This window comes from Lemur catta, chromosome 16, assembly GCF_020740605.2.
Source record: "Lemur catta isolate mLemCat1 chromosome 16, mLemCat1.pri, whole genome shotgun sequence".
Taxonomy (NCBI): domain Eukaryota; kingdom Metazoa; phylum Chordata; class Mammalia; order Primates; family Lemuridae; genus Lemur; species Lemur catta.
The window spans coordinates 3,560,939-3,580,932 of record NC_059143.1 but is presented as its reverse complement, the minus strand read 5'-3'; the positions used below and the strand labels follow the sequence as shown (position 1 = coordinate 3,580,932).

Sequence of the window (19,994 nt, the reverse complement as noted above, 5' to 3'; positions counted from 1 at the left end):
GGGCGGTCACTGTGCCCAGAGCAGAGGATGTGTGTGGGGGTGGGGGGGGTGAGACAGGCTGGAAAGGAATGTTGGCAGGGATCAGGTAATGAAAGACTCTGTGCCAGCCACACTGTTGTCTGTATAGGCAGTGGAGAGCCATGAAAAGATTTTAAGCAGGAAAATGATGGAAGCAAATTACTCTTTTTAGAAAGATAAATGTGGGGGCTTTGTAGAAGATATATTGAGTTGGGTAAAACTGAGGCATTTCATACATGAGTTCGTAGTAGCCTTTAAGTTGCTAAATCAGTTAGGAGTATTACAGCTGTTCAAACAGAAGGTGATGGAGGTCTGGAACTAGGGCAATAGGGATGGAGAGAGAGAGTCAGCTTGGGAGTGATTTAGGAAACAGAATAGGGCTTGGGTCCATGGCCATAGCACCTTGAACCGTGAACGCGCCCAATCTCATCTGATCTCGGAAGCTAAGCAGGGTCAGGCCTGGTTAGTACATGGATGGGAGAATAGGGCTTGGCTCTTTAATATTTGATATGTGGGTGAGAAGGAGGAAAGAGTCTTCAAAGGCTCTCAGACTTCCTGCCTGGGTGGTAGAGAAGGCAGGAGGGGCAGGTTAGGGTGGGAAGATGATGACTTAGACTTGTTGGAAATTAAATTGGCCTGGAAAATATTTTTCCTATGGAGTCATCATGATTCCTACCAAGTTCCTTTGCTCTTCCAAATTGTAGCAAATCAACTGTTAATGCTGCATAGGAACATGGAAAGAACATAAGAATTGGCTGCAGAAGATGTGGTTTTAATTCTTGGCTCTAACATTCATTGCTTAGTGATAACCTCAGGCAGGCCATTTGACACTCTTGTCTCTGACTCTGACTCTCTATTTCTTTATCTGTAAAATGGAAGTAATATTTGTCCAGCCCTTCTTATAAAACTGTTGTGAGAATCAAATGAGGAAATAAATATATGTGGGGGCATTTTGTCAGCTCATATATACTGTACAAATACTAATATTTTTACTGGCTGGGCATGGTGGTTCATGCCTCTAATCTGGCACTTCAGGAGGCTGAGGTGGGAGGATTGCTTGAGGCCAGGAATTGGAGACCAGCCTGGGCAACATAGTAAGACCCAATCTCTACAAAAAATTAAAAAATTAGCTAGGCCTGTAGTCCCAGCTACTCAGGAGACTGAGGCAGTAGGATCGCTTAAGCCCAGGAGTTTGAGGTTGCTGTGAGCTAGGCTGACACCACGGCACTCACTCTAGCCTGGGCAACAAAGTGACACTCTGTCTCAAAAAAAAAAAAAAAAAAAAAAAAAGTTGGGGTCCTTGTAAAAGTAATTGTCAGAGTGTCTGAATGAAGTTTTCAACTAGAGCTTGACGTTTTCAACTAGAGCTAGTGTAAGGAGATGGAAAAAATTATGATAACTAGGATCACTCTTTAGAGAGAGTGCTCAATTTTGGAAGAAGTACTTGAGAGGTAAGATAAGATCCCCCAAGGGTGTGCACAAGCAGTAAGATGACCACTAAACTACAGGAAGACAGCAGGGAGGAGAGGAGACTGGAGAGAAGTAGAGAAGGATAAGGACTGTAACTCCTCCCTGTGAGCCCCCATATTCAGAGAAGCTTAACAGACTTACAAAATGTCAGCTTTGTTCCACTCCCAGGCTAATGCAGCATGTATAGATGCAGGAGACTCCTGGAACTTACGGAAATTGGGTGATGGGCTTTGCACTTATAGGTGCAGCCATGGGAAAGCGCTTGTTAAATTATACCTAGCTATCTGAGAGGCCAAGCAATCTCTTGAGTGACTTTTTGGGTTTGGAAGAGAAGAGTCTTTTTGACTTACTATTTCACTGGGGAGAAGGTTAAAAGACTTAAATGGTAGTAGGCCTAATAGTTATCAAGTACTTACTATATGATAGGCAACAGGGTAAACAATTTACGTTATTACTTTTGATCCTCACAACACCCCTACGAGGTAGGTGCTGTTATTAACCTCCACCTTACAAATGGGGAAACTGAAGTGTGGAGGCCTTAAATTTAGGCAATAGCCCACCTGGGATCCAACCCCCCCAAAAAAAGTCTGACCCAAGAAGTCTTCCTCTTAACCACTCTGCTCTGTTGCGTGTGTGGTAGGTGACCTGTGGATGAGTCTTACCATGGGACATTCTGGGTTGGATTAGTGGACTGTACACAGGTAGCCTGAGGGTCTTGTTTGGGATGGTGAGAGGATATCCCATTGCTTTGGCTTTTTGATGATCTGTGTATTAGTTTTCTATAAATTACCACAAACTTAGTAGGTTAAAACAATACAAAATTATTATCTTACAATTCTGGTGGCCAGTAGTTTGAAGATAGGTCTTATGGATGAAAATTTAGGTGTTGGTAGGGCTGCGATCTTTCTGGAGCCTCCAGGGGAGAATCCAATCCTTGTGTTTTCCAGCTCCTAGAGGCTGCTGCATTCCTTGGCTCCTGCCCTCCTTCCTGCAGTCGTATGACTCCAGTCTCTGCTTCTGACGTCATGTCACCATCTCTGACTCTCCTGCCATCCTCTTATAATATGACATTGAGCCCACCTGGATAATTCAGTATCATTCCTCCATCTCAAGATCCTTCACTCTGCAGAGTTTCTTTTGCTGTGTGAAGTAACATTTACAGGATTTGGGGATGAGGATGTGGATATCTATAGGGAGGCCATTATTTTGCCTACTACAGTCTTTTTATTAATGGGTTGATTGTATAGATTGACGTTCAGGCTTTCTTATTTATTTATTTATTTTTTTGTCAAGTGAAGCAATGGGAGTGGAGAAGGAACAAAGGAATCTGTAACTGCAGGCTTTGTTATTTTAAGTTTTGAGTAATAAGGGATGAAACCCCCCTTTCCACCACTCTGGCCTTGAGCCATTGCTCATTCCAGTTGTTTGACCATTTAATGTCATCATCCTGAACACTGATGCATCAGGAGAGGAGTGAAGGTGTGTGTTAGGAGACTTTTGAGAGAGGTGTAAAATAAAAGGCAGTGGCTTTTAAAGATCTTAACGAACAGGTATAAAAATGAGTTGAATTTTAAAATCTTAGTATGATTTAGCTATTTTTTGTTTCAAAATCTATACCTCTCTAATGTTATAGTAAATATAAAAATTTAGGCCAGGCACAGTGGGGCACATCTGTAACCCTAGCACTCTGGGAAGCCAGCACAGGAAGATCACTTGAGCTCAGGAGTTCAAGACTAGCCTGAGCAAGAGCAAGACCCCATTTCTACTAAAAATAGAAAAATTAGCCAGGCCTCATGGTGTTGTACCTGTAGTCGCAGCTACTTGGGACACTGAGGCAGGAGGATCACTTGAGCCCAGGAGTTGTGGTTGCAGTGAGCTACGATGATGACACTGCATTCTACCCAGGGCAACAGAATGAGACCCTGTCTCAAAAAAAAAAAAGAAAAAAAAAAAAAAAAGAAAAGTATATTGTTTCTCTATAGAACATTTTACCACAAGCATTTTTGAAGAATAGCTAAGATCTTTTCGTGATTTTTCTGTGCCAGTTTTACATAGGACTTCGTTTGCATGTCTCTTTATCCTGCATCTTCCTACAGGTTATAATGATAAGAATAGCTAATAGTTACTGAGCCCCTACAGTAGGCATCTGCAGGGCCCTTCAAAACATGTTTTTTTTTTTTTTTTCATTTGATATCACATCAGTCTCATGAGATGTAGATATTTTTCCCTTTTTTCCCCTGGCCTATTCCTTCTGATTATTCCTTTTTTTGTAGTCGAGAAAGCTGAAAACTCGGGAAGTATCTTATTTGAAGTCACATCACATAATTAGTAAGTGATGGAACTGAGATTCAAAGCCAGGATTGTACCCCTCTAAAGGCTTGTTCTTGACAGACTTTTACACTGCCTTACCAAGGCAGGTAAGATAAAGGCTTACTTAAACAAACTATTAAACGTTAAAAGCTGTGAAGAAGAAAATTTATTGGCACAAAGGGTTATTAGTGCAATGGAACATTAAATTTTATTTTATTCTTCCTGATAGCTGGGACAAGAAGAGAGATTTGAAATATGTAATCTTCAGTTAGCAAGTATGCCAATTTTTTCTCATCTCTAAATTCTAAATTCCTGTTTATCTTTGAACATCTGTGCAAGTGACATTGTGTGACATAGAGGATAATTATTTAATAATTTGACAATCAAAATAAAAGTATCCTTTATATGGCTGTTTTTGTGTCAAATGCATAACATTCCCTTTTCTATTAAAATATAACTTGGCAAAGGTGATTTTGTTGGGCAAAATGGGTTTAAGCTAATAAATACATAGTTTTACTGTCCTAACTTTTGATCCATTCATGGATTCCAAGTCCTCAGTGGCCACTGTGTTTTAGAAATTCAGATATGATTAGGCTATGGAAATTTTTTTATTGCTAAATTTTAGCCTGTTAACTATTCAAAACTATGGGTTTTTTTTTCTGGTAATAATACAAAAGCTGTCCAAAAGTCTACTTAATATACTACTTTCTTATAAAATTATCACCGTTATTAAACCAATGCTTATTGTTGATCAGTTGTAATGAAGTGTTTGAGAATATTATTCTTGAAAACATGGAGTATGTTCAGGATGTCATTCTTTGTTCTTCTTACCCTACTTCACTCCCAGTTCAATCCATTAGCAAGTTCTATTAATTCTACTTCTAAATTATCTCTTGAATCTTCTCCTTTTCCTCCTCATCACTGCCATCGTGCTGAGCTGGCTGCACGTCCATACCCCATTGCTCTCCAGGACGATGACAGTAGCCTCCTCGTTGGCCTTGGGCTTTCACTCTGGCCCTCTCCACTGCTTTCTCCAGACAGTAGTGAGACTGACCTGGAAGTACATTTGGAGTCAGCCAGAGATTCTTGCTTAGTGTCCTTCAGTAGCTTCCCATCATACTTAAAATCAAATCTAACCTTCTTATGCTATCTTTACAGGCCTGTGTGATCTGCCCCTGCCTGTCTTTCCACGCACAGTTTATGCTACTCATCCACCAAACACTTCAGGGCCTATCACACACTGCCTGGTTCTGGAACAGGTTCTTCCTCTAGCCCTATAGTTAGTTCTACCCAACTTCAAGTTCTCTGTTTAAATGTCGTCTCAGGCTGGGCGCGGTGGCTCACGCCTGTAATCCCAGCACTATGGGAGGCCGAGGCGGGTGGATCGTTTGAGCTCAGGAGTTCGAGACCAGCCTGAGCAAGAGCGAGACCCCGTCTCTACTAAAAATAGAAAGAAATGATTTGGACAGCTAAAAATATATATAGAAAAAAAATTAGCTGGGCATGGTGGCTCATGCCTGTAGTCCCAGCTACTCGGGAGGCTGAGGCAGGAGGATCGCTTGAGCCCAGGAGTTTGAAGTTGCTGTGAGCTAGGCTGACGCCACGGTACTCACTCTAGCCTGGGCAACAGAGTGAGACTCTGTCTCAAAAAATAAATAAATAAATAAATAAATAAATAAATAAATATCCTCTCAAGGAGTCTTATCTGACCACCCTAAATTTGGGCATTTGTTTTTTCCTTTCTCCTCTCCCTTTTGTGTCCTTAATAGCATTTATCACCAGTTGTAATTATTTTGTTTCATTGCTTTTTTTTCTGGTCTGTGTTCTCTGAAATGTAAGCCTTATGTGGACAAGGACCATGTCTGGTTTGTTCACTACTACAGTATGTCATCAGTGTTTGTTAGTAGTACTTAGGTATTCAATAAATATTTACTGAACAAATGAGAGTGGGGGAGGCAAGCTGGCAAGAGGGCAGGGTGTATCTGTGGGTATCTCTCAGTTTTAGCATGAAAAAGAATATACTTTCACTTGGTCAGATGGAACTAAACATTGTCAAAGTTTGGTCACATGGGGAAAAATTGGAGAATTATTCTGAGAGCCATTTATGTATCCTAAAAATTCTAGGGATTTTGTGTCTTTTTGGTGGGCATAGTTTGCCTTTTGCTTATTTAGCTGATTTGAATTGTATTGATAATGTGATTGCATGATAATTCAGCCATATGTTGAGGTTTATACTTCAAAGATAGCTAGCTACCTTAATTTAAAAATATTATTCATCCACCTGAAAAATCTGTAAATTTTTTTTTTTTTTTTTTAGACAGAGTCTTGCTCTGTCGCCCTGGGTAGAGTACAATGGCGTCATCATAGCTCACTGCAACCTCACACTCCTGGACTCAGCTAATCCTCCTACCCCACCTCCTGAGTAGCTAGGACTATAGGTGTGCACTAAACCACCTGGGTAATTTTTCCATTTTTAGTAGAGATGGGATTTCCCTCTTGCTCAGACTTGTCTTAAACTCCTGATCTCAAGCAATCTGCCTGCCTTGGCCTTCCAGAATGCTACCACCTCACCCCGCCAAAATCTGTAAATTTTTTCTGAAACTGTGCCTTAATTTCCATCAGATAATTGTGTGGTCCATCAGAGATTTCAGAGAGCATGCTGTGTCTAATCCTGAACAGCCACAGCTATGAGTGGGCCTGCTCACCGGTATTCTTCCTGAGCAGGCCTGCTGGATGGAATGATCTGATTATCAATATTTAAGATTTAAAATGTCTGCTGAAGATGACAGTGTTGTCTTAGTTGATGAATTTTTTATGACAGACATTTTATACCAGGACTAGTTGTTTCTTAAGGCTGTTCTTTATCAGTTTTTATAGGAAGATACTGGTTTTTCTATTTCCTGGTACATGAAGGGGACTTATCTAGTAAATCTTCAGAGCAGATCAGATCTTTCAGAATGAGTAAAAAGAGGGGTTTAAAACACAGCCTTGATTCTTGCAGCATTATTAAAATGCCCATTCCTTTTGAGAAACACTGAGCTGATGTTTTGGTTTCCTGTGCAAATCATACCTCTTCCTAATGTATAAGTACTTTTTTGATAACGTTGAAATATTTTGAAAACTTGATGTTTAAATACCATTTCAGATATTTCCTTTTATTTTACATCATCACATAGTTACTCTAGCCTTCTAATTAAACTCATCCTAATAAAATTATTTAATTGAAAGAACTAATTTACTATTTAATAATTTGCAGCCTTGGTAAGGCCTACCATCCTTTCAGTTACTGAAATCATAGGTCAAGTCACAGGATTTCTAGGCTTTAGAGGGATTCATTCCATAGGTCTGGTTCTGTGAAACAGAGGTGGCCAAGCCTTGAAGAAAGACTCAGAAGTTGTAAATCCCTTGGTGCTGTACTGGCAGTTTCCAACTTAAGAAGGTGTTGTTAAGTCGCAAATGGGGAATGCATTTCCCCATTTCCCCAGAAGCAATATAAATGGCAGTTAGCCCGTACAGCACCCGTTCAGTCCCCTCCCCTACCACACCTACCCCTGGAAATAGGAATGGAGGTGTAGGATGAGAAAACCACACCAATGTGCATGACTAGAAGTCAGGAACCTTGGAGTGTGCTCTTTGCTCTGTCACTAACTCTGTGTCATTATGTCAACTCATTTGACTCCTCGGGCTCTCAGATTGCTCATCTTTAAAATGAATGGGTTGGGCAAGATTATTTCTAAGGTTCCTTTAAGCTCTGATGTCATGTGATTGGGATTGTCAGATTCCTAGGTCAGTGTCTGGGCAGGGATTTGGATGGCAGAGCCGTGTAGGTGGTCAGGTACTTCATACTTAACAACCTTTAAATATTTTCATGAGTTATTCACCAGTTCAAATTAGATAACCAAAAGCAGTTGTACGCTTGCACAAAAAGTTTCGAATACTCTTATAGGAAAGCATTTTCAGTTTTATAATGGAGGTCATTGAAAAAAATTTTATTTCAGGGACTCTTGTGCACTTTTGACATCACTCTGTTATTCTTTAAACACTTCATGTTTTCAGGTACAAAAAGATGTTCCAGGCTTATCTTGTAACTTCCCTGTCCCAGCCAATTTCCCAGGGAGTCCTGATTCCATTGAGGGGGAATAGGTGTGCCCTTGCAAATAGGGTTCTCAGGGCTAGGAAACATATTGAAGTTGTATAATACCTCTAGTTCCAGTTTGCCACCACAGGGCTCTTGCGCTTACTTCTCAGGTTTTAGGTTTGTATATTGCTCCTCCCACAGTGTAAGCCACAGCTCCTCCTTTGCTCAGTGCTACACTATATACGAAATAGTCTCAGAATTTTCACCAACAATACTACCAACAACAAACCTACTACATAAAATTTTAGATTTCTTTGCAATTCTCTTTGCCTTAAGAATATATCCTACAAAAGATGTAAACCCATTTATTTGGGATCTCACTATGTTGGCCAGGCTGGTCTTGCACTCCTGGCCTCAAGGGATCCTCCAGTCTCAGCCTCCCAAAGTGCTGGGAATATAGGCATGAGCCATCATGCCTGGCCATAAATCCATGTATTTTTTTTTTTTTTTAAACAGCAGGAGGTTGTCAGATAAATCCATGTATTCTTTTTTTTTTTTTGACACAAGGTCTCACTCTGTTGCCCAGGCTAGAATGCAGTGCATCATCATAGCTCACTGTAACCTCAAACTCCTGGGCTCAAGCAATCCTTCTCCTTAACTCCTTCTGTTACAGTCTGAGTACTTCTCCCTTCCTTCCTCCTTCCGCCCTGTACAAAATAGGCACTCAGTAAATGTTTGCTCAGAGGCAGTCTATGCCTTTCTTTGAGCTGTTCCTGTCCAAAAGTATTTTCCTAAGTTAAATTAATTACCACTGCTGTAGGAGTTAAGTATAATTAATCTCCCAGAAGCATTAATGATCTGAATAAACAATCAGATGTTTGAATAAATAAAAAGTATGATATATGTAACTATGTAATATGTAATTTTATGTAACAATACATAAATAAAATAATAATCATATTTATCAAATCCTATTATATAAAACCCTTAGATATTAACCTCATTTTATATCTATTCATGTAGTTTTTAATTATTTATTGCTTATGTATAATTTTTATTCACAGAACCCCAAGGTCTCTTGTTTTCTGGTCTCAGTTTCAGCCAGTGTTTCACATTAGGGACATTAGGTGATGAGAAATTGTGGGTTTCAACTTCATTTTTTGTTTTAAGAATTGAGAGGCATATGAAAACTATTATTATTTTTCTTTGGTGGTGTCATAATAGACTCTAAGATATGTAAAGTCTAGTTAAGTATTTAAAAAATAACCAGACTGATAGAACAACCGGTATGAGCTAGGTACAGGAGTAGTAGGCTGGGGAGAGGAAGAAATTAAGTCGGAGGATGATGTTGGGTAGAGGGAAAGGTATAGAGGTAGACGTATATTTGAACTTACGACAATGAAATCTAAGAAGAATAGACTGGGGAAATTAAGTTTTCTAGTACCCAATATAATTGTTATCTGTTCTTTTTGTTAAAACTAATAAGTGATTCTTCTTTAAAATAACCATTTTTATTTACTTTTTTTTAATTTATTTTTTTTATTATTTTTTTTGTGTCTATGTTCCTAAGGGATACTGGTTGGTAGTTGTCTTTTTTTTTTTATTTCAGCTTATTATGGGGGTACAAAAGCTCAGGTTATATATATTGCCCATGTCCCGCCCATCCCCGAGTCAGAGCCTCAAGCGTGTCCATTCCCCAGACAGTGCGCCTGGCACTCACCATGTAGTCATACCTCCATCCCCTCCCCCCCCACCCCCGACCTCCCGGAGTCAGCACCTTCAAACATGACCACTCCCCAGATGGTGCGCAACGCACTCATCATGTAGGCATACACCCATCCCCACCCCCCACCCCCCGCCTCAGTCTGATATGCAGTTGGTATCATTCCCCGATGTGCATTTAGGTGATGATCAGGGAAACCAATAAAATAGCCATTTTTATTTTTAAAGTGTGTTTTAGTCAGCCAAATTGACAGAAATACATAACTATACATGTTCCTTGGTATTATGTATTTATTGGTGAAGAAGAGAAAATACTAATGTTAGTGCAGCCGAATATTGTTCAGTTCTAGTTATTCTTTAGATGATCCCCTATTAGAAGAATTACTAAATGCCTAATCATATATTAAAGAAAAACAACCATCATATATTTGAAACATTTCTCGTTACAATAATCACTGTACCTTTAAACTGGAAATATATTTGGAAAAAAGCCTAAGAATCTTTTAAAGGTTTCTTAAGATATATTTGAAATGCCTTTAAAGTATTTTAAGGTATTTTAAAAAGAAAGCAAGACTTTAAAAGTATTTTTATTTTCCTTTGATTTGTATATATGCATTTTAAATATGTATATATGTTTTAGATCTTATTACAATTAAGCATATTTTTCTCATCTTTTTCTTTATTATTTCCTTATGAGCCTATTTAAACTTAAATCTCTTAGGACCTTTAAGAATATTTGGTCATTTGTACCTTTTATTTGCATAGATATTTTCATAGAATAATAAAGCCATGGCTAGAGTAGCTCAAATTTTTTTTTTTTTTTTTTTTTACCAATGATTAAAAAAGCTGAAATTCTTTGGAAGTAACTTTTTGTATTTTTATTACAGGTAAATTGGGGTATTCACATTGTACAGAAACAGAGGTAAGTGAAATGCTGAAATATTTCTTAGTGAAGCAGTTGCAGTCCTGTTTAGACTAACTGGTATCCTGAACTATCTCACTACAGTTTCTTGGTCTTCTGATAGGATGTGTTAAAAGCAGGTATATATTTTCTGTATTTAGGAAGAGTAAAGTGTAAAGAAAAATTAGTTACTTTGTCCATATTTTTATAATGTCAGGGTGTGTTATAAAGAATAGCTTAATCATAGTTTAAAAATTTATTCTATTTATTATTTGTGCAATTGAGTTAGCTAAGATCCAGAGCCTTTAATAAGAATTAGTTTAAGATCAATTTATTTTTTTCACAATCCAATGTAGGATGTGAAATATAATATAATAAAGACATATATGAAATATAATACAATGTAATATGTAATATATGTGTAAATAATGTAATGTAATATATATATAAATATGTATCTAATGTAAAATATATATAAAACATAATATAATAAAGACAGTAATATAATAAAGACATCAATTAAATATGTTGTACTCCCATGGAATAGTATAGGAAAAATAAGAGACTTGGAAACAGTGTTTTAGTAAGATGAATAATGAGTTTAATGCTTATTATTTGTATAGGTAGGTTTATTATTTTTTAATAGTTTAAATAATTTTATTCAAAATTCTGATTGTGAAATTAAGGAGATTCTATGTGTCCCTTGCAGGAATTTCAAGTATAACACTGAAGTACTAGGGCAGCATATATGTATGGTATTGTTTTCGGTAGCAGTTATATCATCCTTAGATTAGGGGTGGTAGGTATTTTGTTAATGGCAATGCCTACATAAAGGATTTAAGAATTTATGTTTCTAATTTTATAATACATCTAAATATTAATGTAGGATTTAGTAAATTTTAATTGTTTTAAGTAAAATACAGGCTTCTTAAGGGATTATATTTTATAATAAAAATAATTTATTTTTTGCATTCAATTAATTTTTATATTTTCTATTCAACTTTGAAAGTAGAGATAATTTTTCCAAATTGGTCTAAAAATAGGCAAAAACTTAATATTTTAATATTGTTAGAGTTTTTGATGTACTATTCAAATGATATAAAGGAGTAGGATTTGATTTGAATTAGAAGATACAAGTTTTATCTTGGGGTTTTTGGGTGTGTATCTTTCCAGCTGTGCAATTTTGAGCAAGTAATTTTTTCTCTCAAAACTTCGTCTTTCATATATATAAAACGTTAACCTAATAGAGTTGTGTAATTTTAAAGAGGTACTATATATGAAAATGTTTCATGAACCCTAAAGGCACTTATTGTAAATTAAGATGATACAAATATAGAAGCATTCATCTGCATTATAGGTAATGCAGTATGAAGATTTTACATACAAGGCATAGTTATAAGCCTCATTATTCTGTCTTATTGTATTGTCATAAAATCAACATGGTTTTAACATTAGCTTAGTACTCACTTTGTATAAGAGCATAAATTCATTTTATCTGATTGGTAGCCATTATTCTTTGATCTGTAACTTAGGTCACCAAAAGAATTGGAATCTAGGCCGGGCGTGGTGGCTTGCGCCTGTAATCCCAGCACTTTGGGAGGCTGAGGCAGGAGGATGGCTTGACCTCAGGAATTCCAGACCAGCCTAAGCAAGAGCAAGACCCGTCTCTACTGAAAATATTAATAGAAAAAATTAGCCGGGCATGGTGGTGTGGGCCTGTAGTCCCAGCTACTCGGGGGCCGAGGCGGGAGGGTTGCTTAAGCCCAGAAGTTTGGGGTTGCGGTCGGCTATGATGATGCTACTGCAGTCTACCCAGCCCTCTAAGGAAGAGGTTGGGATTATGGATGGTTATTTATCTATACTGCTAGGATTTTTTAAAAAAATAAGAACATCTCTGTGTTATTAGTCTGGTAATTAGAATAGTAAGGGCGGCAGTAGAGGCAGTGGGAACTACTTTTTTCTTGAAGTATGGTGACATGAAAGAAGGGAAGTAGCAAGTTTGTTGTTGCTTTTTGTTTTTTAGGTTAGGGAAGATGGTACAGGTGGCAGTGGTGAGGGGACCAGGGAGAGCGAGGCAGAAAGTCCAGGGTCGGCGCATATCTGATGAGGACACTGGCCTCTGGGAAGCTGGCTGCCCCGCAGGGCTCCTGGGAACCATGGTGGGCCAGGGCTCTGGGGTCTCTGAGGCTCCAGAGGATCTGCAAGGTCAAAACCATTTCACAGTACTGCTAGGACACCATTGGCCTTTGTGCTTTCCTTCTAAGCGTGTGCGAGAGCAGTTTCCGAGGCCTCTTGCCGAGGACTGTCAGTCTGACCGCAGCAGCAGATGGGAGATCTGGCTGCTGTTCACTGAGCCCTGCAGGGAAGGGTTTGGCAAAAATGTAAAACAATACCACCCTTCTCACTGTTTTTTGTTTTTGGAAAATACAGCTTTTTCCCCATAAAAATGTTATTAACATATAATGGGTTTAAAGAAATTAATAAGTTTTTTAAATCTCAGTTTTAACTTCTAATATAGTAAATGTTGATAGACTAGATAGCTCACATAAACAAAAGCTCTTGGGACTCCTCGATAATTTTCTACAGTATAAAGGGGTTCTAAACCCAACAAGTTTGACAGCTGCAGGCGGGAGCACGGATGGCAGAGGTACCTCTTCCTTAGATACAGAATTGTGGAGGGAGAGGAAGTTTGAGATTCCTGGGTCAACGTGGGAAGTCCAGAAATCTGTGCTGCCAGGATCTAAGCCTTTCTCTTTCATCAGCAAGAAGACAGGCTCAGTCCTGCGAGTGAGGCTGTGCTGGGGCAGAGGGGAAACTGCTGGAGCCTCTCTAGGTGTGCACATTGTTCTGTTGAGCAAAGAGGTCCCAGTTCCCCATAAACGCCCATGGAGCTCCTGCCCATAAGTCCAGACTAGAGTTGTGTGGGTGAGTAGCTGCAGCCTTTTTGAATGGGTGTGGGGGGTGTTGCACAGCTCTTGGCACCACCCTTTCCTTCTCTCTTCTCTGCCTCAGATTCCCCATCATGCCGGCTAGTTGTGAAGGTAGAGCACTCAGCATCAAGCCTGTGGCAAATTATTATCCCTAGTAGGGAGGTGTGAGGTTTCCTAGGAGGGGTAAGGAAGCAGGACTCTGCAGACCTGCTAGGGAAAACAAAAATCTCTTTATCTTCTGGGGTTTTAGGACCCTCCTCAAGTCATATAGTTGAAATATAGAACATTAAGTGTTCAACTGGGTTTATTTTAATCGTTTCTGTAGTACATAAAAATCGTGTTATAAGTGATTTCCTAGTTTTATTTATAATTGTCTTTTTAATACTTTTCTTATATTTGTAAAAATTGAACTAAAATTATGAGTTTAGAGAAAGCAAGGAGACCAAAAATAGGCATTTGATCAACTTACATGATCTTTTATTTCAAGATGAGCTAATGTTTCCTAAAATCAAGTATTTTCCCCTACTTCTCACTATTTGGAAAATGTTTTAATGTGCTTGATTATACTAGCATTCTCTAGCATTTGAATTCATGAAGGGAAATCTTACATACGATTTGTTTTAAAGGACATGCAAATTTTTTATGTTTAGTAAACAGTTTAATTTTTCCCTATAACTTTTTTTCTATTTTTTGAAGGTATAATTTACACACAGTAGAACTTAGCCCTTTTTATTTACAATTCTTTGAGTTTGGACAGACCTGTTGTTAACCATCCCCATAATCAAGTTCCATCATCCCCTAAATTCCTTCATGTCCTTTTGTAGTCATTCCTCCGCCTCCTGCCAGGCCCTGGAAGCCACTGATCTGTATGTATGTTTTCCTTATAGTTTCGAGAAGGACATGTAATTTAAATAGTGTATGACCCACATTTCTCCCTTCCTAGAAGTGTCTCTCAACTCAGACTAGTAACTTATAAACTCTTGAATGACTAACCTGTACTTGTGGGCATGGAAGCAGTTCCAATCCAGATTTAGGGGTAGCTTTTACTCTCATTTTATAAATTTTTCCTAGTGCCATTATTTAAATAGTTTTGTGGATTATAATCTTATTTTTGAAGAAAATGGCTTAGTACTTAAAAATACTAAAACATAACTGATTTGAATTTTCAAGTATTTTAATTTAAGCTTTTTTTTTTTTTTTTTAGCTTTCCAAATTTCATCACATTCTTGTCTCCTATTAACCACCACTAATTATGTAGCACTCAGAGGTCCTATCCCTTTAGCAGGAAAGAAGGTTAAATGAATAACTAGAACAATCCTACTATTCCCTTGGTGGATTAGCTATATTTTAAGTGGAATAGGTTGAAGTATTATATAAAGTTAAATTAACCTTTATCATTAATCTTGATAGAGGTGGTTTGTAAAAATCATGCCATAGTAGAAAAATTTAAGCGTGAGGGAAACTATTAAAAAGATTCATGTTCACATCTTAGAAATAAAGTTCATATATACTGTGCTTAAATACCTATTCTGTGTTTCATTCCTACATGCATCTTTAAGAAATACTCTAGAGCTTACTGTTATTAATAATATATGCTAGGTACTGTTACAGACATTAAATAATTTGATCCTCATAACAAATTTATGTAGTAGATACTATTATTATTTGCATTTTAGAGATGAGAGCTCAAGTATAGAGGTTAAGTAATTTGTCCAAGCCCATATAGGCAGTAAGTAGCAGAACCACTTATCTCTCTACCTTTAGAATGTTTGTCTTTATCCAGCCTGTATTCATCTGCAGTGTAAGGCATTTACATAATGGTGATACTTAATTTAGTGCCTCATTTGAAACAATGAAATGTTTGTGTGTCTCCTTATTCTGTATATGTCTGTTATCTATGACTATTTCAGTTCTAGGCATTATGTGGCCAGGGGATGTGGTCCCACTAGATGTAACCTGGGCAAAGGTGTAAACACAGTCCATGAACCTTTGACCCCATAGGTTAGGTGAGTACAGGGTCTGTACTGTAGGAACTTGTGAAGCACTCTGATTCTAAGTTACTTAGAATGTTTCAAGAAATGTTCTACATATTTGAACCTCCTGGGAAATCAGACTTAGAATTGTTCTGCTCTGGGAGGAACCCAGAGATCTTGAGATGGGCCAAGAAATACATGAGTTGATATCTTGGACTTACTCCATTCTGGTTATCTACAGGTTTTTTTTTCCTTCCATTTTTCTATTTTTTTTTTTTCTTTTTCTCCTTTTCACTTCCGTGGAATATCTACAGTTTTTGACCCAAACTGTATATGAGAATTTTTTATGTTTCCTGAGCGTCTTAGAATAAACTATCAAAGGCAGTACATGGGATTTGCTGCTTTAATGCAGAGTATAACATTTAAAAATGTCTGTTTTATCATTAGCTAGATCAGCCCACTATACTTGATCTCCCCTTTGGCTCATTTAGGTAACAACTGGACGTGTGTTGCCTCTTTTACTTGACAATGGGCAGTCCTTAGTTAATTTCCAAAGTAACTAAAAAAATCTAACCTGAAAGAAGTATGCAGTACTTTTTATGTAAATATTTACATGTGTATATGACTTTAGAGCTGCATAAATCAGACTGTTTTATATGGTTGTGAAAATAGTATTTGATCCCAAACTAAATCTTGGAATAGCTGGCTGAAACAAGTATTATTATCCAGTCTGCTCTCTTAGGCAGATGGCTTTGGCTGATCTTATACTTTATGGGTTTATAAATGGAATTGCATGAAAAGCTAAAATGATGATATGTGTTGTCTAGAAGGATTGGAAGAATAAGCTCTATTAACTGCTAGTAACAACAGCATTTTCTCCTTGGTCAGCAGGCAAAGAGAAATAGTTAGGAATGCTCACATTTTACTTTCTACCTTTTTGGGTTAAAGTCCCCAGACATGCCTGAATTTACATTGCCATTTGATAGACATTAACTTACATGGTCTGGAAATCAGTTTATGTCTTCAGAGAAAATTTTGTCTATGTGTCACTTGCTACTTCTGAGTGTCAGTTTAGTAGAGGTTCTGGCAGAGGGGTGTTATGGTGTGATAACATAGATTTCATGTATTATCAGACATAGACTGGGGCATTATGATAGCCTGGCACACTTGAAATTCAGTCATCCTTCCCCCACCCCCACCCAGATAGTGTTTATTACTAAAATGGCCTTTCTGGGTTATAGTCATAGATGCCTATGTCAGGGGACATGATTTGACCATAGGATACAGAATTTATACAAGTAGTGTTCCTTTGTATAGTCTTTACTATATCTGAAGACAAATGATAGTATGTCTGGCAAAGGATTTCAGACTAACCAAAATTATCTGGGAATAAACATTTTATAATTACTCTTGAAGGAGTAGAAAATTTATCCTATGGGTAACTTAAACACCTCCCAGTACTTTGATATGAGTACGTAGAATATTTTGTTAATAATTTGCCATATCAGGGCCATATCAGTCTGCCTTAATGAAAAGTTACAATGTTTTTAATAAAATAAAACGTTATAGTATTTTTCAGCATGCGTAATTAATGTGGGAAGGGGCCTGATTTTTATTTCTTTTTTCAAAATACCTTTATTCATTTGTAGAAATGATGTATATTTGTTGTAAAAACTAAAATATCATAGAAAAGTAAAAGAAGAATGTAAAAATCACTTCATACCCTACCATCTTGAAATAATGGCTATTTAGAATATTCTTCTAGACATCTCTTCCCATATGTAAATAATAATGTTGACATATTAGTTGAGCATCCATTATGTGCCACTCTTAGAGTTACATGCATCTTTGCATAAAAAACAAACTTGGCTTTAAGGAGTTAGCCAGGCTAAGGGAAAGGATTTAGATATATAGGGTAGAACTTTCCAAGCAGAAGGACATCAGAGTGAAGATTCTGAAAGAGCTAGCTGTTTTTGAAACTGACAGACCACCAGGATATCTTAGGCATGGAGAATGTGAGGGAGAGTTATAGGAAATGTAGGGAAGACAAGCTGATGCCAGGTCTTACCGGTTGCATTAAAGATTGGACGTAGGTACGTTTTCTCTTCAAGGGAAGAAGCATTTCTGTCTGAAATTTTCTTCTATTTTCTAGGGTCATTCCTCTTTTGACGTGTGTTCTTTATTTGCTGTTTGCTTATGTTCTTTTTTGGTGTAGTATTTAATGCATTCATTATTTCATCAGTTTATGTATTATTTAGTTAAATTTTTGTTGTGATCATACAAGTGCAGTTGTGTGAATGGATTTGGGAACACACCCAACTGACCCATGATAAGCATACAGCCTACCTAGTAGAAGCAGAAATGCCCTGGCCACCGAAAGAAGAGCTAGCCTGTGCTGTGGAGATCAGTCAGTGGTCAGTGTGACAGATGGAGTGACTGGGGAGTAAGACATGGACAAGTAAGCTCGGTGGAGGCAGATTAAGAGAGCTTCTGCTATTCAGTATGGTGTCTCTTGACATCTTCACTCAATTTGATAGAAATTTTACTATAGTTGGCAGATATCATAAACTACAGTTTTAAGAAAACTACCCATTGCCAGCAAAATTAGATAATTTACTTGGTGTTGTAATCATTACCTAATTTTTTTGATGATAGTATTTTTTAATTTTTCTAACAGCTTAATCAAGATGTAATTCACAAACCATACAGGTTACCCATTTAGCCAATTCAGTGGTTTCTGTGATATTCACAGAGTTGTGTAACCATCATTACAATCAATTTTAGAGCATTCTTGTCACCTTATAAAGATACCAGTACCTTTTAGCTGTTATCCCCTGGCCCCAGCAACCACTGATCTACTTTCTATATGTATACATTTGCCTATTTTGGATATTTCATATAAATGTAATCATATAATATGTGGTCTTTTGTGGCTAGCTTCTTTCACTTAGCCTGAAGTTCAGGGTTCATCCATATTATAGCACATATCAGTACTTTATTCCTTTTTATTGCTGAATAGTCCACTGTATGGATATAGCATATTTTGTTACTCATTCATCAGTTGATGTACATTTGAGTTGTTTTCACCTTTTGGCTATTATGAATAATGCTGCTATTAACCTTTATGTACAAGTTTTTGTGTTGACACAGGTTTTCATTTCTCGAGTATATACCTAGGAGAGGAATTTCCGGGTAAACTGGTAACTCTGCATTTTAACTTTTTGAGGATTTTCTAAACTGTTTCCAAAGTAATGCCATTATTTGACATTCCCACCAGCAGCGTACGAGGTTCTAATTTCTCACATCCTTGCCAGCACCTGTTACTCTCTTTTTGATTCTAGCATTTCTACACTTGATCTTAGCCAGAGGGCTGAGAAGTGATGATTCTAGCCATCCTAGTGGGTGTGAAGTGGTATCTCATGTAGTTTTGATTTACATTTTCCTGATAACTAATGATGTTGAACATGTTTTCATGTGCTTACTGACCATTCATATATCTTCTTTATAGAAGTGTCTGTTCAGATCCTTTGCCAATTTTTTAATTGGGTTATTTTTCTTTTTGAGTTTTGAGAGTTCTTTTATATACTATAGATACAAATTCCTTATCAGATATATATTTGTAAATATTTTCTCCTATTCTGTGGGTTTTCTTCCCACTTTCTTGATGGTGTCCTTTGAAGCATAAAAGTTTTTAATTTTGATGAAGTTCAATGTATCTATTTTTTTCTTTTTTTGCTTGTGGTTTGGTGCCATATCTAAAAATCCATTGCCAAATCCTAGGTCATGAAGATTTGCACCTATGTTTTAATTTAAGAGTTTCAAAGTTTTATCTCTTACATTTAGGTCTTTGATCCATTTTCAGTTAATTTTTGTATATGGTGTGGGGTAAAGGTCTAACTTCATTCTTTTACATGTAGATACACAGTTGACACAGCACTGGTTCTTGAAGAGACTATTTTTTCCCTATTGAATGGTTTTGTCACCCGTGTCAAAAATCAGTTGACCATAGATGTATGGGTTTATTTCTGGACTGTCACTCCTATTCTGTTATGCCAGTGCCATGCTGTCGTGGTTACCAGTGCTTTGTCGTAAGTTCTGAAATTGGGAAATGTAAGTCCTCCAACTTTGTTCTTCCTTTTTGAGATTGTTTTGGCTATTCTAGGTTCTTTGCATTTTCATATGACTTCTGAAGTGTAAAGTGTGAGTCCCCTAACTTCTGACAAGGAAGCCAGCTGGGATTCTCATAAAGCTTGCCTTGAGTCTGTAGATGGCTTTGGGTGGTATTGCCATGTTCACAACATAGCTTTCAGACCCATGAGCACAGGGTGTCATCCCACTAACTTAAGTCTTCTTCAATTTCTTTCAATAATGTTTTGTACTTTTCAGAGTATTTTATGCTTCTTTTGTTAAGTTTATTCTTAAGTATTTTATTCTTTTTGATATTTTGGGGGAAGGTTCTTTTTTTATTTCAATAGATTAGGAGTGCAAGTGTTTTTATTACATGGATGAATTGTATAATGCTGAAGTCAGGGCTTTTAGTGTACCCATCACCTTTTTGATATTATAAATGAAATTGTTTTCTTAATTTTATT

At 37.3% G+C, this 19,994-nt stretch overlaps 1 protein-coding gene across 3 annotated transcripts in view; it reads left to right on the top strand.

Moving 5' to 3' along the window:
* The window catches only part of SPIRE1 (spire type actin nucleation factor 1), a 183,296-nt gene that overhangs the window by 9,045 nt on the left and 154,257 nt on the right, over positions 1-19,994 (top strand). For all 3 annotated transcript variants that reach the window (XM_045527804.1, XM_045527803.1, XM_045527805.1), the window contains exon 2: positions 10,486-10,520. In XM_045527804.1, the coding sequence (XP_045383760.1) occupies positions 10,486-10,520 (35 nt within the window). The remainder of the gene's footprint in view (positions 1-10,485; positions 10,521-19,994) is intronic.